The 24,146-nt window shown below is 51.2% G+C and overlaps 1 protein-coding gene across 7 annotated transcripts in view; it reads right to left on the bottom strand.

Annotated features, from left to right (window-relative positions):
- Positions 1–1,432: 1,432 nt before the first annotated feature.
- Positions 1,433–24,146, bottom strand: part of LOC130319815 (zinc finger protein OZF-like) — a 45,803-nt gene continuing 23,089 nt past the window's right edge. For 6 of the 7 annotated variants that reach the window (XM_056552992.1, XM_056552987.1, XM_056552991.1 and 3 more), the window contains 2 exons: positions 5,554–5,653; positions 1,434–3,860 (listed from right to left, as the gene is read on the bottom strand). In XM_056552992.1, the coding sequence (XP_056408967.1) occupies positions 2,752–3,860; positions 5,554–5,653 (1,209 nt within the window). In that variant the 3' untranslated portion in view covers positions 1,434–2,751. Of the gene's footprint in view, positions 3,861–5,553; positions 5,654–24,146 lie in introns of all 7 variants that reach the window. The other variant, XM_056552989.1, reaches the window with a different exon arrangement.

Below are 24,146 nucleotides of genomic sequence, written 5' to 3'. Positions count from 1 at the left end.
GTAGACTCAGCCTGACACTCAGCACCGTGTAGACTCAGCCAGACACCCAGCACCATGTAGACCCAGCCTGGCACCCAACACCATGAAGACCCAGCCTGACACCCGGCACCGTGTAGACCCAGCCTGACACCCGGCACCGTGTAGACCCAGCCTGACACCCGGCACCGTGTAGACCCACCCAGACACACCGCACCGTGTAGACTCAGCCAGACACCCCGCACCGTGTAGACTCAGCCAGACACTCAGCACCGTGTAGACCCAGCCAGACACCCCGCATCATGTAGACTCAGCCTGACACTCAGCACCGTGTAGACCCAGCCAGACACCCAGCACCGTGTAGACCCAGCCTGGCATCCAACACCGTGAAGACCCAGCCTGACACCCGGCACCGTGTAGACCCAGCCTGACACCCGGCACCGTGTAGACCCAGCCTGACACCCGGCACCGTGTAGACCCAGCCAGACACCCCGCACCGTGTAGACTCAGCCAGACACTCAGCACCGTGTAGACCCAGCCAGACACCCCGCATCATGTAGACTCAGCCTGACACCCGGCACCGTGTAGACCCAGCCTGACACTCAGCACCGTGTAGACCCACCCAGACACCCCGCACCGTGTAGACTCAGCCAGACACCCCGCACCGTGTAGACCCAGCCTGACACCCGGCACCGTGTAGACCCAGCCTGACACCCCGCATCATGTAGACTCAGCCTGACACTCAGCACCGTGTAGACCCAGCCAGACACCCAGCACCGTGTAGACCCAGCCTGGCATCCAACACCGTGAAGACCCAGCCTGACACCCGGCACCGTGTAGACCCAGCCTGACACCCGGCACCGTGTAGACCCAGCCTGACACCCGGCACCGTGTAGACCCAGCCAGACACCCCGCACCGTGTAGACTCAGCCAGACACCCCGCACCGTGTAGACTCAGCCAGACACTCAGCACCGTGTAGACCCAGCCAGACACCCCACATCATGTAGACTCAGCCTGACACTCAGCACCGTGTAGACCCAGCTAGACACCCAGCACTGTGTAGACCCAGCCTGGCACCCAACACCGTGTAGACCCAGCCTGACACACGGCACTGTGTAGACCCAGCCTGACACCCGGCACTGTGTAGACCCAGCCAGACACCCGGCACTGTGTAGACCCAGCCTGACACACGGCACTGTGTAGACCCACCCTGACACCCGGCACTGTGTAGACCCAGCCAGACACCCGGCACCATGTAGACCCAGCCAGACACCCAGCAGTGTCATCTGTGAATACAGTACTGGGGGAGATATAAGATGTTCTCTGTGTCACTTTCTTTTTAGTCTCTCTGCAGGCTCCTCCCTCTCCATAGACTTCTATGGGTTTGTGAATGGGAGGCGGAAGCTGGGTATGTGGAGATATTTTTCACTGATAAGATATATTACAAACTTCCTTACAGTATAATGCCTATTTATAGCAATCAAACTACACAATGCTCTACCAGCAGTAATGACAGATACAACGACAACATTCAGATAAACACTTAAATGGGCGCTGACATATGCTAAAACTATAAACGTAATAAAATATGTAGATACCAATACATATTACATATAATGTTGTTAATAAAAAGCTGTCTGTATTTTGTGTGGGCGGGAAAAAATACAGGAAGTGTGGGCGGGACAAAATACAGGAAGTGTGGGCGGAACAAAATACAGAGTGTGGGCAGGACAAAATACAGGAAGTGTGGGTGGGACAAAATACAGAACGTGGGAAGGACAAAAGACAGGAAGTGTGGTCGGGACAAAATACAGGAAGTGCGGGTGGGACAAAATACAGGAAGCATGGGCTGGACCAAATATAGGAAGTGTGGGCGGGACAAAATACAGGAAGTGCGGGTGGGACAAAATACAGGAAGCATGGGCTGGACCAAATATAGGAAGTGTGGGCGGGACAAAATACAGGAAGTGTGGGCGTGACAAAATACAGAGTGTGGGCAGGACAAAATACAGGAAGTGTGGGTGGGACAAAATACAGAATGTGGGAAGGACAAAAGACAGGAAGTGTGGTCGGGACAAAATACAGGAAGTGCGGGTGGGACAAAATACAGGAAGCATGGGCTGGACCAAATATAGGAAGTGTGGGCGGGACAAAATACAGGAAGTGCGGGTATACAAGGCTCTGTGACAACCCCCTCCCCCCTAGGTCTATGACACATCCCCAGCTCACACAATAGGATGATTGACAATGTAGCATTCTAGATGGCTGATAATCCCCAGTCAGGTGTCATGACTCTTCAGAGGGCCGAGGATTGAGTTGTAGGGAATCTCCATTAGGTGGCACCAGACGGCCCTCTATCTGGAGTAGATCTACTCTGCCCAATGACCCATGTGTCACTGTTATATGGGATCCGGACTGTAAGATAACGTTATTTTGTGAATCAGTTTTTTATTGAATCATTTATATATACAGTCTATGATGGTGCCCCATACCGGAGGGATGGCACCCGAAGGAAATCCACATGGCAGCACTGAAAGGGGTCATCCAGCCCCATAATATTGGCCGCCCCATTCCTCGGCTATGACCATCCCTACTGTGCCTGGTCCCTCCTCAGCAGGTCACCACTATGGCCTATGATTGGGCATCTCCTGCTTGTCCAACAAAAGTGAGAACTGCGGCTCAGCCACCAATAGGATGGGGGGGGACCAGGTGATTATGCATACAGTAAAGCAGCACGTGTTCCGGCATTACGCTTTCGTCAACTACATGATGATTTAGGTCTCTGTGTGAATTTTCTGATGTTTGACCAGATTTGACTTCTGTGTAAAACTTTTCCCACATTCTCCACATGAAAATGGTTTCTCCCCTGTGTGAATTCTCTGATGAAGAATAAGATTAGATGTATAGCTAAAACATTTTCCACACTCTGAGCATGAAATTGGCTTTGCGCCTGTGTGACTTCTCTGGTGTTCAACAAGAGAAGACTTTCGTGTAAAACATTTCCCACATTCAGAACAAAAAAATGGCTTCTCTAAAGTGTGACATCTTTGATGTTCCACAAGTTTAGCTTTAGTGATAAATCCTTTCCCGCATTCTGAACATGTATACGGCTTCTCCCCTGAGTGAATTCTCTGATGTTTAATAAGAGATGATATCTGGGTAAAACATTTCTCACATTCAGAGCATGAGTATGGCTTTTCCCCAGTGTGACTTCTCCGGTGTTCAACAAGATTTGATGTATGGCTAAAACATTTCCCACATTCTGAGCATGAATACGGCTTCTCCCCAGTGTGAATTCTCTGATGTGTTACAAGAAGTGATTTATGGGCAAAGTTTTTCCCACATTCTGGACAAAGAAATGGTTTTTCCCCGGTGTGGCTTCTCTGATGAACCTTCAGTTTAACTTTATTGATAAAACATTTCCCACATTCTAAACATGGATGCGGCTTCTCTCCTGTGTGAATTCTCTTGTGCATAGCAAGATTGGATTTACTTCTAAAGCATTTCCCACATTCTGAACAGGTCAGTGGTTTCTCTCCAGAGTGAAGTAATTTATGCCTAGAAAGAACTGATTTTCGATTAAACCATTTCCCACATTCTGAACACGCAAAGGACTTCTGTCCTGAGTGACTTTTCTTATGTTCACAGAGATCAGATTTCTGGGTCAAAATTTGTGGACATTCACCACACTGAACCGTTCCGCCCCCTGTGTGATCTGTAACAATCTGCGATGGATCAGGAGGTTCCTCTTTATGAGATGTTGGCTCCATATGGTGGGGCCCCGGGTGTATACACAGTACAGCCGGGTTATCACCTGAATGTTGTACATCTCCACCTTCTGCTTTATACATTGTACATACACCGGGGCCTCTGCCGGGATTATCTGACAGATGGAGATGGAATTTTATTATTTTATCACAAATTAAACAGAATTATAATATTCCTATAAAAACTTTTGAAAAACATTATTGAAGATTTCTCTAAATCTGCAGCTTTTATTAACCCTTCAAGGTGGTGAGAAGATGATGTTAGAGCTGTGATTGCAAATGTAAAGTGTCATGAGAGGCCCTCACCGCTTCCTGTACAGTCCTTACCTCTCCCTCCTCCTCCTCCTCCTCCTCTACAGTCCTTACCTCTCCCTCCTCCTCCTCCTGTACAGTCCTTACCTCTCCCTCCTCCTCCTCCTCCTCCTGTACAGTCCTTACCTCTCCCTCCTCCTCCTCCTCCTGTACAGTCCTTACCTCTCCCTCCTCCTCCTCCTGTACAGTCCTTACCTCTCCCTCCTCCTCCTCCTCCACAGTCCTTACCTCTCCCTCCTCCTCCTCCTCCTGTACAGTCCTTACCTCTCCCTCCTCCTCCTCCTCCTGTACAGTCCTTACCTCTCCCTCCTCCTCCTGTACAGTCCTTACCTCTCCCTCCTCCTCCTCCTCCTGTACAGTCCTTACCTCTCCCTCCTCCTCCTCCTGTACAGTCCTTACCTCTCCCTCCTCCTCCTCCTCCTGTACAGTCCTTACCTCTCCCTCCTCCTCCTCCTCCTGTACAGTCCTTACCTCTCCCTCCTCCTCCTGTACAGTCCTTACCTCTCCCTCCTCCTCCTGTACAGTCCTTACCTCTCCCTCCTCCTCCTTCTCCTGTACAGTCCTTACCTCTCCCTCCTCCTCCTCCTCCTCCTCCTGTACAGTCCTTACCTCTCCCTCCTCCTCCTCCTCCTGTACAGTCCTTACCTCTCCCTCCTCCTCCTCCTCCTGTACAGTCCTTACCTCTCCCTCCTCCTCCTCCTGTACAGTCCTTACCTCTCCCTCCTGTACAGTCCTTACCTCTCCCTCCTCCTCCTCCTGTACAGTCCTTACCTCTCCCTCCTCCTCCTCCTCCTGTACAGTCCTTACCTCTCCCTCCTCCTCCTGTACAGTCCTTACCTCTCCCTCCTCCTCCTCCTCCTGTACAGTCCTTACCTCTCCCTCCTCCTCCTCCTGTACAGTCCTTACCTCTCCCTCCTGTACAGTCCTTACCTCTCCCTCCTCCTCCTCCTGTACAGTCCTTACCTCTCCCTCCTCCTCCTCCTCCTCCTCCTGTACAGTCCTTACCTCTCCCTCCTCCTCCTCCTGTACAGTCCTTACCTCTCCCTCCTCCTCCTCCTGTACAGTCCTTACCTCTCCCTCCTTCTCCTCCTGTACAGTCCTTACCTCTCCCTCCTCCTCCTCCTGTACATTCCTTACCTCTCCCTCCTCCTCCTCCTGTACAGTCCTTACCTCTCCCTCCTCCTCCTGTACAGTCCTTACCTCTCCCTCCTCCTCCTCCTCCTGTACAGTCCTTACCTCTCCCTCCTCCTCCTCCTGTACAGTCCTTACCTCTCCCTCCTCCTCCTCCTGTACAGTCCTTACCTCTCCCTCCTCCTCCTCCTGTACAGTCCTTACCTCTCCCTCCTCCTCCTCCTGTACAGTCCTTACCTCTCCCTCCTCCTCCTCCTGTACAGTCCTTACCTCTCCCTCCTCCTCCTCCTGTACAGTCCTTACCTCTCCCTCCTCCTCATCCTGTACAGTCCTTTCCTCTCTCTCACCCCTGCGGTTATTACTCACCGGTGAAGACATCTGCTGGAATTTCCTCCTCACCCATCACACAGATCTCCTCCTCTTCTTCTGATTTTACCTCCACCTTAATATCAGTCGGATCTTTTCCCTAATGTGACAGATATAACATAATATTAATTACAGATCAGCAGACAAGTGGGGAGGTCTAAGGCCCTGTGCACACAAGAGATTATTAAGCCTGAACCATCAGTCATTTTCTGTGTCAGGAATCCAAGAGTTAACTCTGAGATGCCTGATGCGGTTGTTTCCTATTTTGCTGCAGATTTTATTGTATAGAAATATAGAAGATTGCCATCAGAAGAAGCCCCCGGTCTAATCTGCCCTTATATCATTGTCTCCCAGGATAGATACAGATTGATCCCCGGCTGGAGGGTTGTCTACAGATTGATCCCCGGCTGGAGGGTTGTCTACAGATTGATCCCCGGCTGGAGAGTTGTCTACAGATTGATCCCCGGCTGGAGGGTTGTCTACAGATTGATGCCCGGCTGGAGGGTTGTCTACAGATTGATCCCCGGCTGGAGGGTCGTCTACAGATTGATCCCCGGCTGGAGGGTTGTTTACAGACTTATCGCGGCAGCCTACCTTTCTGGGAGGTAGTGGAACAGGGGTTCCTGGAGACGGCGGCAGTAGCAGTCAATTATTGGGCACTGTTGGTGGTAAAATCAGATACTCGGCGGTCTGGCAGTTTTTCATCAAGCATCCGGAGGAAGTTAACACAGCCACATGCAAGATATGTCGGCAGAAGGTGAAGCGTGGACAGGGTAGCAATGTTGGCACCATGGCCCTGCATCAACATATGATGCGCCACCATAAAGCGGCCTTGGACAACCGTGGCTCAGATGTGGTGGTCCAGCCTGGCGCATCACCCAGTGTCACGCCACTCCCTTTTTCAGCCAGCCAAGGGTCCACCACCTCAGGCGACGGGAGCTGTGTGTCAAACCCTCCTTCTGTCACTTCAGATGCTTTTGCTCCTCCTACTTGTAGTCAGCCATTCCTCCAACAATCCATAGGCGAAGCCATGTCCAAGAGACAACAGTATGCTCCCACTCATCCAACAGCACAGAAGTTGAATGTGCTCCTTTCCAAGGTGCTGGTGCTGCAATCCCTCCCATTTCAACTGGTGGACTCTGCACCTTTCAGAGAATTGATGGCTTGTGCCGAGCCGAGGTGGAGAGTCCCAAGCCGTCATTTCTTTGCGAAGAAGGCAGTACCAGCCCTGCATAAGTTTGTACAAGAGAAGGTGGGCCAGTCCTTGAGCCTGTCGGTGTGTTCAAAAGTGCACGGCAGTGCCGACGTGTGGAGCTGTAACTACGGGCAGGGACAATACATGTTTTTTATGGCCCACTGGGTAAATGTGGTTCCTGCACAGCCACAACAGCAACTTGGACAGGTCACACCGCTTCCTCCTCCACGCTCTCGCTCTCAGGCAGTTGGTCCTGTTACAGTCTGGGACGACGCCTCCTCATCCTCCACCGTGTCCTCGGCTTCCACTGCACGTCCAAATCTCAGTGGCCTTTCATCATACCATGTGTGTAGGGCACGGCGGTTTCAAGCTGTTCTTCACATGGTTTGCCTTGGCGGACAGAGTCACACAGGGTAGGAACTGCTAAAGTTCATTCGTAAAGAAATCTGAGTATGGCTTACTCCACAAAATCTGGAAATGGGAACCATGGTGACCGACAACGGGAAGAACATCGTGTCCGCGCTGCAACAAGGAAGTGTGAAACATGCGCCCTGCATGGCACACGTGTTGAATCTGGTTGTCAAGCACTCCCTGAAGTCTTCACCCCATTTGCAAAACATCCTGAAAATGGCAAGGAAACTGTGCATGCACTTCAGCCACTCGTACACCGCCAAGCACACCTTCCTTGAGCTGCAGCGTCAGAACGGTATCCCACAACATAGTCTTATTTGTGACATTGCCACACGTTGGAATTCCACCCTCCATATGTTGGACAGACTATACGAACAAAGAAAAGCCATCACCGATTTCTTGATGATCCAAGCAGATAGGAGTACTCCCCTGTGTAACTTCAATGTGAACGAGTGGCAGCTCATATGTGACACCTGCCGTTTGCTGAGGCCCTTTGAGGAAGCCACATTATTTGTAAATTGCCTGGATTACGGCATGAACGACGTAATTCCACTCCTACATTGTCTACAACAAATGATTGAACCGATGGTTGGTCACGGCAATGGAGACGTTGCGCCTACATCTCACGACTACATGAGCCCTGTGGGGGCTGAACTGGAGGAGGAGGATGATGAGAGGCAGAGTGAAGCACAGTTTAGGTTGTATGAGATGGCCGGTGTTTCTAGTCATCGGACAGGAGACGAGGAGCATGATCAGCTAGAGGAGCTGGAGGGTTATTATGAGGAAGGCGAGACAGAGGACCCAGGCACACCGTGGCAGTATGCAGTGGAGATGGAGGCAGGTAGTCCCTCCGAGTCACTGGAGCAAATCGCACAATGCATGCTCAGTTGCTTGTGTAGTGACCCCCGAATTGTCATAATTCGTCAGCGGGATTACTTCTGGCTCTCCACCTTATTAGACCCTCGCTACCGTCACAGAATGGGGGCCTTTTTTACACCCACTGAGAGGGAGGACAAACTGACCTACTACAGAGAGATTCTACGTAGTCAGTTAGCCGATTCCTATCGGCGACATGGTCCATCCATTCGCAGGTCTGACTCGGGGGGGCCCTCTGCGCTCACCTTCCACTGCCATGGCTGCTGGGGAGGGGAGGGGTGGCAGGAGCAGTAGCAGCTCCATCAGAAGCAGCCTGAGTCTGCAGTCGCTGATGAGTAGCTTTCTTCACCCGCATAGTGAAGCAACTCATTAGCAGCAGGTAGACATGGAGCAGGACCTGAACCAGCAGGTGGTGGCATACCTTGACATGGCCATTCCAACAAACATTAAAGATACGCTGGAATTCTGGGCAGCCAAACTTGATTTATGGCCACAACTAGCAGAGTTTGCCCTGGAAAAGCTGTCCTGCCCGGCCAGTAGTGTGCAATCAGAGCGGGTGTTTAGTGCGGCTGGGGCCTTAGTCACCCCAAGGCGAACTCATCTGTCCACGAAAAATGTGGAGAGACTGATGTTTGTCAAGATGAATCAGGGATGGATCAGCCAGGATTTCCACCCACCAATGCCAGATGCATCAGAGTAGATTATCCATGCAGCTACATCAACACTTCACAATTATGGTTATGAAACCCTCTTGGGTTATCAATTAGGGTTATGAAACCCTATTGAGTACTGCGAATGCCTGCTCCTGACTCATCCTGTGTCTTTCAGGAACTACTTGGCTCACTGATGCTTCTGGCCTTGGGCCTTTAATTTTTGGATGTTTGCACTAGCTATATACATACATACATACATGCTTAATTGAAATTTCAAAATTGATCGTGCAATGTAAGGGGTTATGAAAGCCTCTTTGGTACTGCTGATGCCTGCTCCTGACGGTGTGTTTCAGGAACTACTTGGCTTATTGATGCTTCTGGGCTTGGGCCTTACATTTATGGATGTTTAGCACGAGCTAAATACATGCTTAATAGAAATTTCAAAATTGATCTTTCAATGTAAGGGGTTATGAAACCCTCTTAGGTACTTCTGATGCCTGCTCCTGACTGCTCCTGTGTCTTTCAGGAACTACTTGGCTTACTGATGCTTCAGGGCTTGGGCCTTAAATTTATGGATGTTTTGCACTAGTTCACATACATGCTTAATTGAGATTTCAACATTGATCTTTCAATCTTAGGGGTTATGAAATGCTCTTGTGTTCTGCTGATGCCTTTTCCTGACAGTGTCTTTCAGGAACTACTTGGCTTACTGATGCTTCTGGGCTTGGGCCTTGAATTTTTGGATGGTAGCACTACCTAACCTTCAATAGAGATTTCAACATTCACCTTTTACTTTTAGGGGTTGTGAACCCCTCTTGTGTACTCATGCTGCTTCCTGCTCCACTCTGTCAGCTCTTTGGTCCTGTGACAGTGTGCGACTCCACCTCCTTATCCTCCTCCATGTCCTCAGCCTCCACTGCCCGGACAAGTCTCAGTGGCCCTTCAGCATACCATGAGTACAGGGCACGGCGGTATCACACTGTTCTTCACATGGTTTGCCTTAGCGAAAAGTGTTGGAAACAATGGCCAGTCAGGGCAATGAAGACATTGCACCTACATCTCACGGCCACATGAGCCCTGTGGGGGCTTGTTAGATTTGGCCCTTTGTACCCACACGCCGGGGTCCGGGACACTAAAGCTTGGGATTTAAAAGTTCAATTTGAAAATCATTAATTTAAATGTCAAAATCTTAAATTTAAATTAAAAAATCATACATTTCAATGGTCTCCTCATGCTTCAGCCAACTCCAGGCTGTGTCATTCAGGCAATATATGGTTTACTGATGGCGCTGCTGGGACTGGGTCTGGGAATACAAATTTTGTTATGGTAGGTAGCACTAGCTATTCAAAATCTTCGGTTTAAATTTCTGAATTCATATTTAAATCTTAGGGATTGTGAAGACCTAGTCCCTACTCATGCTGCCGGCAACTCCGGGCTGTGTCATTCATACACTATATGGTCTCCTCATGCTGCCAACACCTCCACGCTGTGTCATTCAGTCACTATATGGTCTCCTCATGCTACCAACACCTCCACGCTGTGCCATTCAGCCACTATATGGTCTCCTCATGCTGCCAACACCTCCACGCTGTGCCATTCAGCCACTATATGGTCTCCTCATGCTGCCAACACCTCCACGCTGTGTCATTCAGCCACTATATGGTCTCCTCATGCTGCCAACACCTCCACGCTGTGCCATTCAGCCACTATATGGTCTCCTCATGCTGCCAACACCTCCACGCTGTGTCATTCAGTCACTATATGGTCTCCTCATGCTGCGCCATTCAGCCACTATATGGGCTCCTCATGCTGCCAACACCTCCACGCTGTGTCATTCAGCCACTATATGGTCTCCTCATGCTGCCAACACCTCCACGCTGTGTCGTCCAGTCACTATATGGTCTCTTCATGCTGCCAACACCTCCATGCTGTGCCATTCAGCCACTATATGGTCTCCTCATGCTGCCAACACCTCCACACTGTGTCATTCAGCCACTATATGGTCTCCTCATGCTGCCAACACCTCCACGCTGTGTCATTCAGTCACTATATGGTGTCCTCATGCTGCCAACACCTCCACGCTGTGTCATTCAGTCACTATATGGTCTCCTCATGCTGCCAACACCTCCACGCTGTGTCATTCAGCCACTATATGGTCTCCTCATGCTGCCAACACCACCACACTGTGCCATTCAGAAACTATATGGTGTCCTCATGCTGCCAACACCTCCACGCTGTGCCATTCAGCCACTATATGGTCTCCTCATGCTGCCAACACCACCACACTGTGTCATTCAGTCACTATATGGTCTCTTCATGCTGCCAACACCTCCACGCTGTGACATTCAGCCACTATATGGTCTCCTCATGCTGCCAACACCTCCACGCTGTGTCATTCAGCCACTATACGGTCTCCTCATGCTGCCAAGACCTCCACGCTGTGTCATTAAGCCACTATATGGTCTCCTCATGCTACCAACACCTCCACGCTGTGTCATTCAGCCACTATATGGTCTCCTCATGCTTCAGCCTCATCCAAGCTGTGTGATTCAGCCACTAAATGGTCTCCTTATGCTGCCAACACCTCCACGCTGTGCCATTCAGCCATTATATGGTCTCCTCATGCTTCAGCCTTGTCCAAGCTGTGTCATTCAGCCACTATATGGTCTCCTCATGGTGCCACCACATCCACGCTGTGTCATTCAGCCACTATATGGTCTCCTCATGCTGCCAAAACCTTTACGCTGTGTCATTCAGCCACTATATGGTCTCCTCATGCTGCAAACACCTCCACACTGTGTCATTCAGCCACTATATGGTCTCCTCATGCTGCGAACACCTCCACGCTGTGCCATTCAGCCACTATATGGTCTCCTCATGCTGCCAACACCTCCAAGCTGTGTGTCATTTAGCCACTATATGGTCTCCTCAAGCTTCAGCCTTGTCCAAGCTGTGTCATTTAGCCACTATATGGTCTCCTTATGCTGCCAACACCTCCATGCTGTGTCATTCAGCCACTATATGGTCTCCTCATGCTGCCAACACCTCCACGCTGTGTCATTCAGTTACTATATGGTCTCCTTATGCTGCCAACACCACCACACTGTGCCATTCAGAAACTATATGGTGTCCTCATGCTGCCAACACCTCCACGCTGTGCCATTCAGCCACTATATGGTCTCCTCATGCTGCCAACACCACCACACTGTGTCATTCAGTCACTATATGGTCTCTTCATGCTGCCAACACCTCCACGCTGTGACATTCAGCCACTATATGGTCTCCTCATGCTGCCAACACCTCCACGCTGTGCCATTCAGCCACTATATGGTCTCCTCATGCTGCCAACACCACCACACTGTGCCATTCAGCCCCTATATGGTCTCTTCATGCTGCCAACACCTCCACGCTGTGTCATTCAGCCACTATACGGTCTCCTCATGCTGCCAAGACCTCCACGCTGTGTCATTAAGCCACTATATGGTCTCCTCATGCTACCAACACCTCCACGCTGTGTCATTCAGCCACTATATGGTCTCCTCATGCTTCAGCCTCATCCAAGCTGTGTGATTCAGCCACTAAATGGTCTCCTTATGCTGCCAACACCTCCACGCTGTGCCATTCAGCCATTATATGGTCTCCTCATGCTTCAGCCTTGTCCAAGCTGTGTCATTCAGCCACTATATGGTCTCCTCATGGTGCCACCACATCCACGCTGTGCCATTCAGCCACTATATGGTCTCCTTATGCTTCAGCCTCATCCAAGCTGTGTCATTCAGCCACTATATGGTCTCCTCATGCTGCCAAAACCTTTACGCTGTGTCATTCAGCCACTATATGGTCTCCTCATGCTTCAGCCTCATCCAAGCTGTGTCATTCAGCCACTATATGGTCTCCTCATGCTGCCAACACCTCCACACTGTGTCATTCAGCCACTATATGGTCTCCTCATGCTGCGAACACCTCCACGCTGTGCCATTCAGCCACTATATGGTCTCCTCATGCTGCAAACACCTCCACGCTGTGTCATTCAGCCACTATATGGTCTCCTCATGCTGCCAACACCTCCACACTGTGCCATTCAGCCACTATATGGTGTCCTCATGCTGCCAACACCTCCACGCTGTGTCATTCAGCCACTGTATGGTCTCCTCATGCTGCCAACACCACCACACTGTGTCATTCAGTCACTATATGGTCTCTTCATGCTGCCAAGACCTCCACACTGTGTCATTAAGCCACTATATGGTCTCCTCATGCTACCAACACCTCCACGCTGTGTCATTCAGCCACTATATGGTCTCCTTATGCTTCATCCTCATCCAAGCTGTGTCATTCAGCCACTATATGGTCTCCTCATGCTGCCAACACCTCCACACTGTGTCATTCAGCCACTATATGGTCTCCTCATGCTGCCAGCACCTCCATGCTGTGTCATTCATCCACTATATGGTCTCCTCATGCTGCCAACACCTCCACGCTGTGCCATTCAGCCACTATATGGTCTCCTCATGCTTCAGCCTTGTCCAAGCTGTGTCATTCAGCCACTATATGGTCTCCTCATGCTGCCAACACCTCCACACTGTGTCATTCAGCCACTATATGGTCTCCTCATGCTGCCAGCACCTCCATGCTGTGTCATTCATCCACTATATGGTCTCCTCATGCTGCCAACACCTCCACACTGTGTCATTCATCCACTATATGGTCTCCTCATGCTGCCAACACCTCCACGCTGTGTCATTCAGCCACTATATGGTCTCCTCATGCTGCGAACACCTCCATGCTGTGTCATTCAGCCACTATATGGTCTCCTCACGCTGCCAACACCTCCACGCTGTGTCATTCAGCCACTATATGGTCTCCTCATGCTGCCAACACCTCCAAGATGTGTGTCATTTAGCCACTATATGGTCTCCTCAAGCTTCAGCCTTGTCCAAGCTGTGTCATTTAGCCACTATATGGTCTCCTCATGCTGCCAACACCTCCACGCTGTGTCATTCAGCCACTATATGGTCTCCTTATGCTGCCAACACCTTTACGCTGTGTCATTCAGCCACTATATGGTCTCCTCATGCTGCCACCAACTCCACGCTGTGTCACTCAGCCACTATATGGTCTCCTCATGCTGCCAACACCTCCACACTGTGTCATTCAGCCACTATATGGTCTCCTCATGCTGCCAACACCTCCACGCTGTGTCATTCAGCCACTATATGGTCTCCTCATGCTGCGAACACCTCCACGCTGTGTCATTCAGCCACTATATGGTCTCCTCATGCTGCCAACATCTCCACGCTGTGTCATTCAGCCACTATATGGTCTCCTTATGCTGCCAACACCTCCACGCTGTGTGTCATTTAGTCACTATATGGTCTCCTCAAGCTTCAGCTTTGTCCAAGCTGTGTCATTCAGTCACTATATGGTCTCTCATGCTGCCACCACCTCCACGCTGTTACGCCGAGAGCTCCGGGTCCCCGCTCCTCCCCGGAGCGCTCGCTTCACTCTCCCCGCGGCAGCGCTCCGGTCACGTCCTCTGACCCGGGGCGCTGCGATTCCGCTGCCAGCCGGGATGCGATTCGCGATGCGGGTAGCGCCCGCTCGCGATGCGCACCCCGGCTCCCCTACCTGACTCGCTCTCCGTCTGTTCTGTCCCGGCGCGCGCGGCCCCGCTCCCTAGGGCGCGCGCGCGCCGGGTCTCTGCGATTTAAAGGGCCACTGCGCCGCTGATTGGCGCAGTGGTCCCAATTAGTGTGTTCACCTGTGCACTTCCCTATATCACCTCACTTCCCCTGCACTCCCTTGCCGGATCTTGTTGCCTTAGTGCCAGTGAAAGCGTTCCTTGTGTGTTCCTTGCCTGTGTTTCCAGACCTTCTGCCGTTGCCCCTGACTACGATCCTTGCTGCCTGCCCCGACCTTCTGCTACGTCCGACCTTGCTTTTGCCTACTCCCTTGTACCGCGCCTATCTTCAGCAGCCAGAGAGGTGAGCCGTTGCTAGTGGATACGACCTGGTCACTACCGCCGCAGCAAGACCATCCCGCTTTGCGGCGGGCTCTGGTGAAAACCAGTAGTGGCTTAGAACCGGTCCACTAGCACGGTCCACGCCAATCCCTCTCTGGCACAGAGGATCCACTACCTGCCAGCCGGCATCGTGACAGTAGATCCGGCCATGGATCCCGCTGAAGTTCCTCTGCCAGTTGTCGCTGACCTCACCACGGTGGTCGCCCAGCAGTCACAACAGATAGCGCAACAAGGCCAACAGCTGTCTCAACTGACCATTATGCTACAACAGTTACTACCACAGCTTCAGCAGTCATCTCCTCCGCCAGCTCCTGCACCTCCTCCGCAGCGAGTGGCCGCTCCTGGGATACGCTTATCCTTGCCGGATAAATTTGATGGGGACTCTAAGTTTTGCCGTGGCTTTCTTTCCCAATGTTCCCTGCATCTGGAGATGATGTCGGACCTGTTTCCCACTGAAAGGTCTAAGGTGGCTTTCGTAGTCAGCCTTCTGTCCGGAAAAGCCCTGTCATGGGCCACACCGCTCTGGGACCGCAATGACCCCGTCACTGCCTCTGTACACTCCTTCTTCTCGGAAATCCGAAGTGTCTTTGAGGAACCTGCCCGAGCCTCTTCTGCTGAGACTGCCCTCTTGAACCTGGTCCAGGGTAATTCTTCCGTTGGCGAGTATGCCGTACAATTCCGCACTCTTGCTTCTGAATTGTCCTGGAATAATGAGGCCCTCTGCGCGACCTTCAAAAAAGGCCTATCCAGCAACATTAAAGATGTTCTGGCCGCACGAGAAATTCCTGCTAATCTACATGAACTTATTCACCTAGCCACTCGCATTGACATGCGTTTTTCCGAAAGGCGTCAGGAACTCCGCCAAGATATGGACTCTGTTCGCACGAGGCGTTTCTTCTCCTCGGCTCCTCTCTCCTCTGGTCCCCTGCAATCTGTTCCTGTGCCTCCCGCCGTGGAGGCTATGCAGGTCGACCGGTCTCGCCTGACACCTCAAGAGAGGACACGACGCCGTATGGAGAACCTCTGCCTGTACTGTGCTAGTACCGAACACTTCCTGAGAGATTGTCCTATCCGTCCTCCTCGCCTGGAAAGACGTACGCTGACTCCGCACAATGGTGAGACAGTCCTTGATGTCTACTCTGCTTCTCCACGTCTTACTGTGCCTGTGCGGATGTCTGCCTCTGCCTTCTCCTTCTCTACAGTGGCCTTCTTGGACTCAGGATCTGCAGGAAATTTTATTTTGGCCTCTCTCGTCAACAGGTTCAACATCCCGGTGACCAGTCTCGCCAGACCCCTCTACATCAATTGTGTAAATAATGAAAGATTGGACTGTACCATACGTTTCCGCACGGAGCCCCTTCTTATGAGCATCGGATCTCATCATGAGAGGATTGAACTTTTGGTCCTCCCCAATTGCACCTCGGAAATTCTCCTTGGACTTCCCTGGCTTCAACTTCATTCCCCTACCCTGGATTGGTCCACTGGGGAGATCAAGAGTTGGGGGTCCTCTTGTTCCAAGAACTGTCTAAAACCGGTTCCCAGTAACCCTTGCCGTAACTCTGTGGTTCCTCCAGTAACCGGTCTCCCTAAGGCCTATATGGACTTCGCGGATGTTTTCTGCAAAAAACAAGCTGAGACTCTACCTCCTCACAGGCCTTATGATTGCCCTATCGACCTCCTCCCGGGCACTACTCCACCCCGGGGCAGAATTTATCCTCTCTCTGCCCCAGAGACTCTTGCCATGTCCGAATACGTCCAGGAGAATCTAAAAAAGGGCTTTATCCGTAAATCCTCCTCTCCTGCCGGAGCCGGATTTTTCTTTGTGTCCAAAAAAGATGGCTCCCTACGTCCTTGCATTGACTACCGCGGTCTTAATAAAATCACGGTTAAGAACCGCTACCCCTTACCCCTCATCTCTGAACTCTTTGATCGCCTCCAAGGTGCCCACATCTTCACTAAATTGGATTTAAGAGGCGCCTATAACCTCATCCGCATCAGAGAGGGGGACGAGTGGAAAACGGCATTTAACACCAGAGATGGACACTTTGAGTATCTGGTCATGCCCTTTGGACTGTGCAACGCCCCTGCCGTCTTCCAAGACTTTGTCAATGAAATTTTTCGTGATTTGTTATACTCCTGTGTTGTTGTATATCTGGACGATATCCTAATTTTTTCTGCCAATCTAGAAGAACACCGCCAGCATGTCCGTATGGTTCTTCAGAGACTTCGTGACAACCAACTCTATGCCAAAATCGAGAAATGTCTGTTTGAATGCCAATCTCTTCCTTTTCTAGGATATTTGGTCTCTGGCCAGGGACTACAGATGGATCCAGACAAACTCTCTGCCGTCTTAGATTGGCCACGCCCCTCCGGACTCCGTGCTATCCAACGCTTTTTGGGGTTCGCCAATTATTACAGGCAATTTATTCCACATTTTTCTACCATTGTGGCTCCTATCGTGGCTTTAACCAAAAAAAATGCTGATCCCAAGTCCTGGCCTCCTCAAGCAGAAGACGCCTTTAAACGACTCAAGTCTGCCTTTTCTTCGGCTCCCGTCCTCTCCAGACCTGACCCTTCCAAACCCTTCCTATTGGAGGTTGATGCCTCCTCAGTGGGAGCTGGAGCTGTTCTTCTACAAAAAAATTCTTCCGGGCATGCTGTCACTTGTGGTTTTTTCTCTAGGACCTTCTCTCCAGCGGAGAGGAACTACTCCATCGGGGATCGAGAGCTTCTAGCCATCAAATTAGCACTTGAGGAATGGAGGCATCTGCTGGAGGGATCAAGTTCTCCTGTTATTATCTACACCGACCACAAGAACCTCTCCTACCTCCAGTCTGCCCAACGGCTGAATCCTCGCCAGGCCCGGTGGTCTCTGTTCTTTGCCCGATTTAATTTTGAGATTCACTTTCGTCCTGCCGATAAGAACATTAGGGCCGATGCTCTCTCTCGTTCCTCGGATGCCTCAGAAGTTGAACTCTCTCCGCAACACATCATTCCACCTGACTGCCTGATCTCCACTTCTCCTGCCTCCATCAGGCAGACTCCTCCAGGAAAGACCTTTGTTTCTCCTCGCCAACGCCTCGGAATCCTCAAATGGGGTCACTCCTCCCATCTCGCAGGTCATGCGGGTATCAAGAAATCTGTGCAACTCATCTCCCGCTTCTATTGGTGGCCGACTCTGGAGACTGATGTTGTGGACTTTGTGCGAGCCTGCACTATCTGTGCCCGGGATAAGACTCCTCGCCAGAAGCCCGCTGGTTTTCTTCATCCTCTGCCTGTCCCCGAACAGCCTTGGTCTCTGATTGGTATGGATTTTATTACTGATTTACCCCCTTCCCGTGGCAACACTGTTATTTGGGTGGTCGTTGATCGATTCTCCAAAATGGCACATTTCATCCCTCTTCCTGGTCTTCCTTCTGCGCCTCAGTTGGCTAAACAATTTTTTGTACACATTTTTCGTCTTCACGGGTTGCCTACGCAGATTGTCTCGGATAGAGGCGTCCAATTCGTGTCTAAATTCTGGAGGGCTCTCTGTAAACAACTCAAGATTAAATTAAATTTTTCTTCTGCATATCATCCCCAGTCCAATGGACAAGTAGAAAGGATTAACCAGATCTTGGGTGATTATTTGCGACATTTTGTTTCCTCCCGCCAGGATGACTGGGCAGATCTCCTCCCATGGGCCGAATTCTCGTATAACTTCAGGGTCTCTGAGTCTTCCTCCAAATCCCCATTTTTCGTGGTGTACGGCCGTCACCCTCTTCCCCCCCCTCCCTACTCCCTTGCCCTCTGGTCTGCCCGCTGTGGATGAAATTTCTCGTGACCTTTCCATCATATGGAGAGAGACCCAAAATTCTCTCTTACAGGCTTCATCACGCATGAAGAAGTTCGCGGATAAGAAAAGAAGAGCTCCCCCCGTTTTTTCCCCTGGAGACAAGGTATGGCTCTCCGCTAAATATGTCCGCTTCCGTGTCCCTAGCTACAAGTTGGGACCACGCTATCTTGGTCCTTTCAAAATTTTGTGTCAAATTAATCCTGTCTCTTATAAACTTCTTCTTCCTCCCTCTCTTCGTATCCCTAATGCCTTTCACGTCTCTCTTCTCAAACCACTCATCCTCAACCGTTTTTCTCCCAAATCTGTTCCTCCCACTCCTGTTTCTGGCTCCTCGGACATCTTCTCGGTCAAAGAAATTTTAGCTGCCAAAAAGGTCAGAGGAAAAAATTTTTTTTTAGTGGACTGGGAGGGTTGTGGTCCTGAAGAGAGATCCTGGGAACCTGAGGACAACATCCTAGACAAAAGTCTGCTCCTCAGGTTCTCAGGCTCCAAGAAGAGGGGGAGACCCAAGGGGGGGGGTACTGTTACGCCGAGCGCTCCGGGTCCCCGCTCCTCCCCGGAGCGCTCGCTTCACTCTCCCCGCGGCAGCGCTCCGGTCACGTCCTCTGACCCGGGGCGCTGCGATTCCGCTGCCAGCCGGGATGCGATTCGCGATGCGGGTAGCGCCCGCTCGCGATGCGCACCCCGGCTCCCCTACCTGACTCGCTCTCCGTCTGTTCTGTCCCGGCGCGCGCGGCCCCGCTCCCTAGGGCGCGCGCGCGCCGGGTCTCTGCGATTTAAAGGGCCACTGCGCCGCTGATTGGCGCAGTGGTCCCAATTAGTGTGTTCACCTGTGCACTTCCCTATATCACCTCACTTCCCCTGCACTCCCTTGCCGGATCTTGTTGCCTTAGTGCCAGTGAAAGCGTTCCTTGTGTGTTCCTTGCCTGTGTTTCCAGACCTTCTGCCGTTGCCCCTGACTACGATCCTTGCTGCCTGCCCCGACCTTCTGCTACGTCCGACCTTGCTTTTGCCTACTCCCTTGTACCGCGCCTATCTTCAGCAGCCAGAGAGGTGAGCCGTTGCTAGTGGATACGACCTGGTCACTACCGCCGCAGCAAGACCATCCCGCTTTGCGGCGGGCTCTGGTGAAAACCAGTAGTGGCTTAGAACCGGTCCACTAGCACGGTCCACGCCAATCCCTCTCTGGCACAGAGGATCCACTACCTGCCAGCCGGCATCGTGACACACGCTGTGTCATTCAGCCACTATATGGTCTCATCATGCTGCCAACACCTTTACGCTGTGTCATTCAGTCACTATATGGTCTCCTCATGCTGCCAACACCTCCACGCTGTGTCATTCAGCCACTATATGGTCTCCTCATGCTGCCAACACCTCCACGCTGTGTCATTCAGCCACTATATGGTCTCCTCATGCTTCAGCCTCATCCAAGCTGTGTCATTTAGCCACTATATGGTCTCCTCATGCTGCCAACACCTCCACGCTGTCATTCAGCCACTATATGGTCTCCTCATGCTGCCAACACCTCCACGCTGTGTCATTCAGCCACTATATGGTCTCCTCATGCTGCCAACACCTTTACGCTGTGTCATTCAGCCACTATATGGTCTCCTCGTGCTGCCAACACCTCCAGGCTGGGTCATTCAGCCACTTTATGGTCTCCTCATGCTTCAGCCTCATCCAAGCTGTGTCATTCAGCCACTATATGGTCTCCTCATGCTGCCAACACCTACACAATGTGTCATTCAGCCACTATATGGTCTCCTCATGCTACCAACACCTCCACGCTGTGTCATTCAGTCACTATATGGTCTCCTCATGCTGCCAACACCTCCATGTTATGTCATTCAGCCACTATATGGTCTCCTCATGCTGCCAACACCTCCACGATGTGTCATTCAGCCACTATATGGTCTCCTCGTGCTGCCAACACCTCCAGGCTGGGTCATTCAGCCACTTTATGGTCTCCTCATGCTTCAGCCTCATCCAAGCTGTGTCATTCAGCCACTATATGGTCTCCTCATGCTGCCAACACCTCCACGCTGTGTCATTCAGCCAATATATGGTCTCCTCATGCTACCAACACCTCCACGCTGTGTCATTCAGTCACTATATGGTCTCCTCATGCTGCCAACACCTCCACGTTATGTCATTCAGCCACTATATGGTCTCCTCATGCTGCCAACACCTCCACGATGTGTCATTCAGCCACTATATGGTCTCCTCATGCTTCAGCCTCATCCAAGCTGTGTCATTAAGCCACTATATGGTCTCCTCATGCTGCCAACACCTCCACACTGTGTCATTCAGTCACTATATGGTCTGCTCATGCTGCCAACACCTCCAGGCTGTGTCATTCAGCCACTCTATGGTCTCCTCATGCTTCAGCCTCATCCAAGCTTTGTGATTCAGCCACTATATGGTCTCCTCATGCTGCCAACACCTCCACGTTATGTCAGTCACTATATGGTCTCCTCATGCTGCCAACACCACCATGCTGTGTAATTCAACCAGTATATGGTCTCCTCATGCTGCCAACACCTCCACGCTGTGTCATTCAGCCACTATATGGTCTCCTCATGCTTCAGCCTCATCTAAGCTGTGTCATTAAGCCACTATATGGTCTCCTCATGCTGCCAACACCTCCACACTGTGTCATTCAGTCACTATATGGTCTCCTCATGCTGCCAACACCCTCCACGCTGTGTCATTCAGCCACTATATGGTCTCCTCATGCTGCCAACACCTCCACGCTGTGTCAACAAGCCACTATATGGTCTCCTCATGCTGCCAACACCACCATGCTGTGTAATTCAACCACTATATGGTCTCCTCATGCTGCCAACACCTCCACGCTGTGTCATTCAGCCACTATATGGTCTCCTCATGCTTCAGCCTCATCCAAGCTGTGTCATTCAGCCACTATATGGTCTCCTCATGCTGCCAAGACCTCCACGCTGTGTCATTTAGCCACTATATGGTCTCCTCATGCTTCAGCCTCATCCAAGCTGTGTCATTTAGCCACTATATGGTCTCCTCATGCTGCCAACACCTCCACGCTGTCATTCAGCCACTATATGGTCTCCTCATGCTGCCAACACCTCCACGCTGTGTCATTCAGCCACTATATGGTCTCCTCATGCTGCCAACACCTTTACGCTGTGTCATTCAGCCACTATATGGTCTCCTCGTGCTGCCAACACCTCCAGGCTGGGTCATTCAGCCACTTTATGGTCTCCTCATGCTTCAGCCTCATCCAAGCTGTGTCATTCAGCCACTATATGGTCTCCTCATGCTGCCAACACCTACACAATGTGTCATTCAGCCACTATATGGTCTCCTCATGCTACCAACACCTCCACGCTGTGTCATTCAGTCACTATATGGTCTCCTCATGCTGCCAACACCTCCATGTTATGTCATTCAGCCACTATATGGTCTCCTCATGCTGCCAACACCTCCACGATGTGTCATTCAGCCACTATATGGTCTCCTCGTGCTGCCAACACCTCCAGGCTGGGTCATTCAGCCACTTTATGGTCTCCTCATGCTTCAGCCTCATCCAAGCTGTGTCATTCAGCCACTATATGGTCTCCTCATGCTGCCAACACCTCCACGCTGTGTCATTCAGCCAATATATGGTCTCCTCATGCTACCAACACCTCCACGCTGTGTCATTCAGTCACTATATGGTCTCCTCATGCTGCCAACACCTCCACGTTATGTCATTCAGCCACTATATGGTCTCCTCATGCTGCCAACACCTCCACGATGTGTCATTCAGCCACTATATGGTCTCCTCATGCTTCAGCCTCATCCAAGCTGTGTCATTAAGCCACTATATGGTCTCCTCATGCTGCCAACACCTCCACACTGTGTCATTCAGTCACTATATGGTCTGCTCATGCTGCCAACACCTCCAGGCTGTGTCATTCAGCCACTCTATGGTCTCCTCATGCTTCAGCCTCATCCAAGCTTTGTGATTCAGCCACTATATGGTCTCCTCATGCTGCCAACACCTCCACGTTATGTCAGTCACTATATGGTCTCCTCATGCTGCCAACACCACCATGCTGTGTAATTCAACCAGTATATGGTCTCCTCATGCTGCCAACACCTCCACGCTGTGTCATTCAGCCACTATATGGTCTCCTCATGCTTCAGCCTCATCTAAGCTGTGTCATTAAGCCACTATATGGTCTCCTCATGCTGCCAACACCTCCACACTGTGTCATTCAGTCACTATATGGTCTCCTCATGCTGCCAACACCCTCCACGCTGTGTCATTCAGCCACTATATGGTCTCCTCATGCTGCCAACACCTCCACGCTGTGTCAACAAGCCACTATATGGTCTCCTCATGCTGCCAACACCACCATGCTGTGTAATTCAACCACTATATGGTCTCCTCATGCTGCCAACACCTCCACGCTGTGTCATTCAGCCACTATATGGTCTCCTCATGCTTCAGCCTCATCCAAGCTGTGTCATTCAGCCACTATATGGTCTCCTCATGCTGCCAAGACCTCCACGCTGTGTCATTTAGCCACTATATGGTCTCCTCATGCTTCAGCCTCATCCAAGCTGTGTAATTCAGCCACTATATGTTCTCCTCATGCTGCCAACACCTCCACGCTGTGTCATTCAGCCACTATATGATGTCCTCATGCTGCCAACACCTCCACGCTGTGTCATTCAGCCACTATAGGGTGTCCTTATGCTGCCAACACCTCCACGCTGTGTCATTCAACCACTATATGGTGTCCTCATGCTGCCAACACCTCCACACTGTGTCATCCAACCACTATATGGTCTCCTCATACTGCCAACACCTCCATGCTGTGTCATTCAGCCACTATATGGTCTCCTCATGCTGCCAACACCTCCACACTGTGTCATTCAGACACTATATGGTCTCCTCATGCTGCCAACACCTCCACACTGTGTCAGTCACTATATGGTCTCCTCATGCTTCAGCCTCATCCAAGCTGTGTCATTCAGCCACTATATGGTCTCCTCATGCTACCAACACCTCCAGGCTGTGTCATTCAGCCACTATATGGTCTCCTCATGCTTCAGCCTCATCCAAGCTTTGTCATTCAGCCACTATATGATGTCCTCATGCTGCCAACAGCTCCACGCTGTGTCATTCAGCCACTATAGGGTGTCCTTATGCTGCCAACACCTCCACACTGTGTCATTCAACCACTATATGGTGTCCTCATGCTGCCAACACCTCCACGCTGTGTCATCCAACCACTATATGGTCTCCTCATACTGCCAACACCTCCACGCTGTGTCATTCAGCCACTATATGGTCTCCTCATGCTGCCAACACCTCCACACTGTGTCATTCAGCCACTATATGGTCTCCTCATGCTGCCAACACCTCCACACTGTGTCATTCAGCCACTATATGGTCTCCTCATGCTTCAGCCTCATCCAAGCTGTGTCATTCAGCCACTATATGGTCTCCTCATGCTACCAACACCTCCAGGCTGTGTCATTCAGCCACTATATGGTCTCCTGACACTGATGCCACCTCCAGGCTCTGTCATTGTGCTGCTGTGCGGCAGTGATTCTAAGAGCGATGCCGGT

The sequence above is a fragment of the Hyla sarda genome, unplaced genomic scaffold, assembly GCF_029499605.1.
Source record: "Hyla sarda isolate aHylSar1 unplaced genomic scaffold, aHylSar1.hap1 scaffold_217, whole genome shotgun sequence".
Lineage (NCBI taxonomy): Eukaryota > Metazoa > Chordata > Amphibia > Anura > Hylidae > Hyla > Hyla sarda.
The sequence above is the reverse complement of the archived record's forward strand: the minus strand, read 5'-3'. Positions and strand labels throughout refer to the sequence as shown.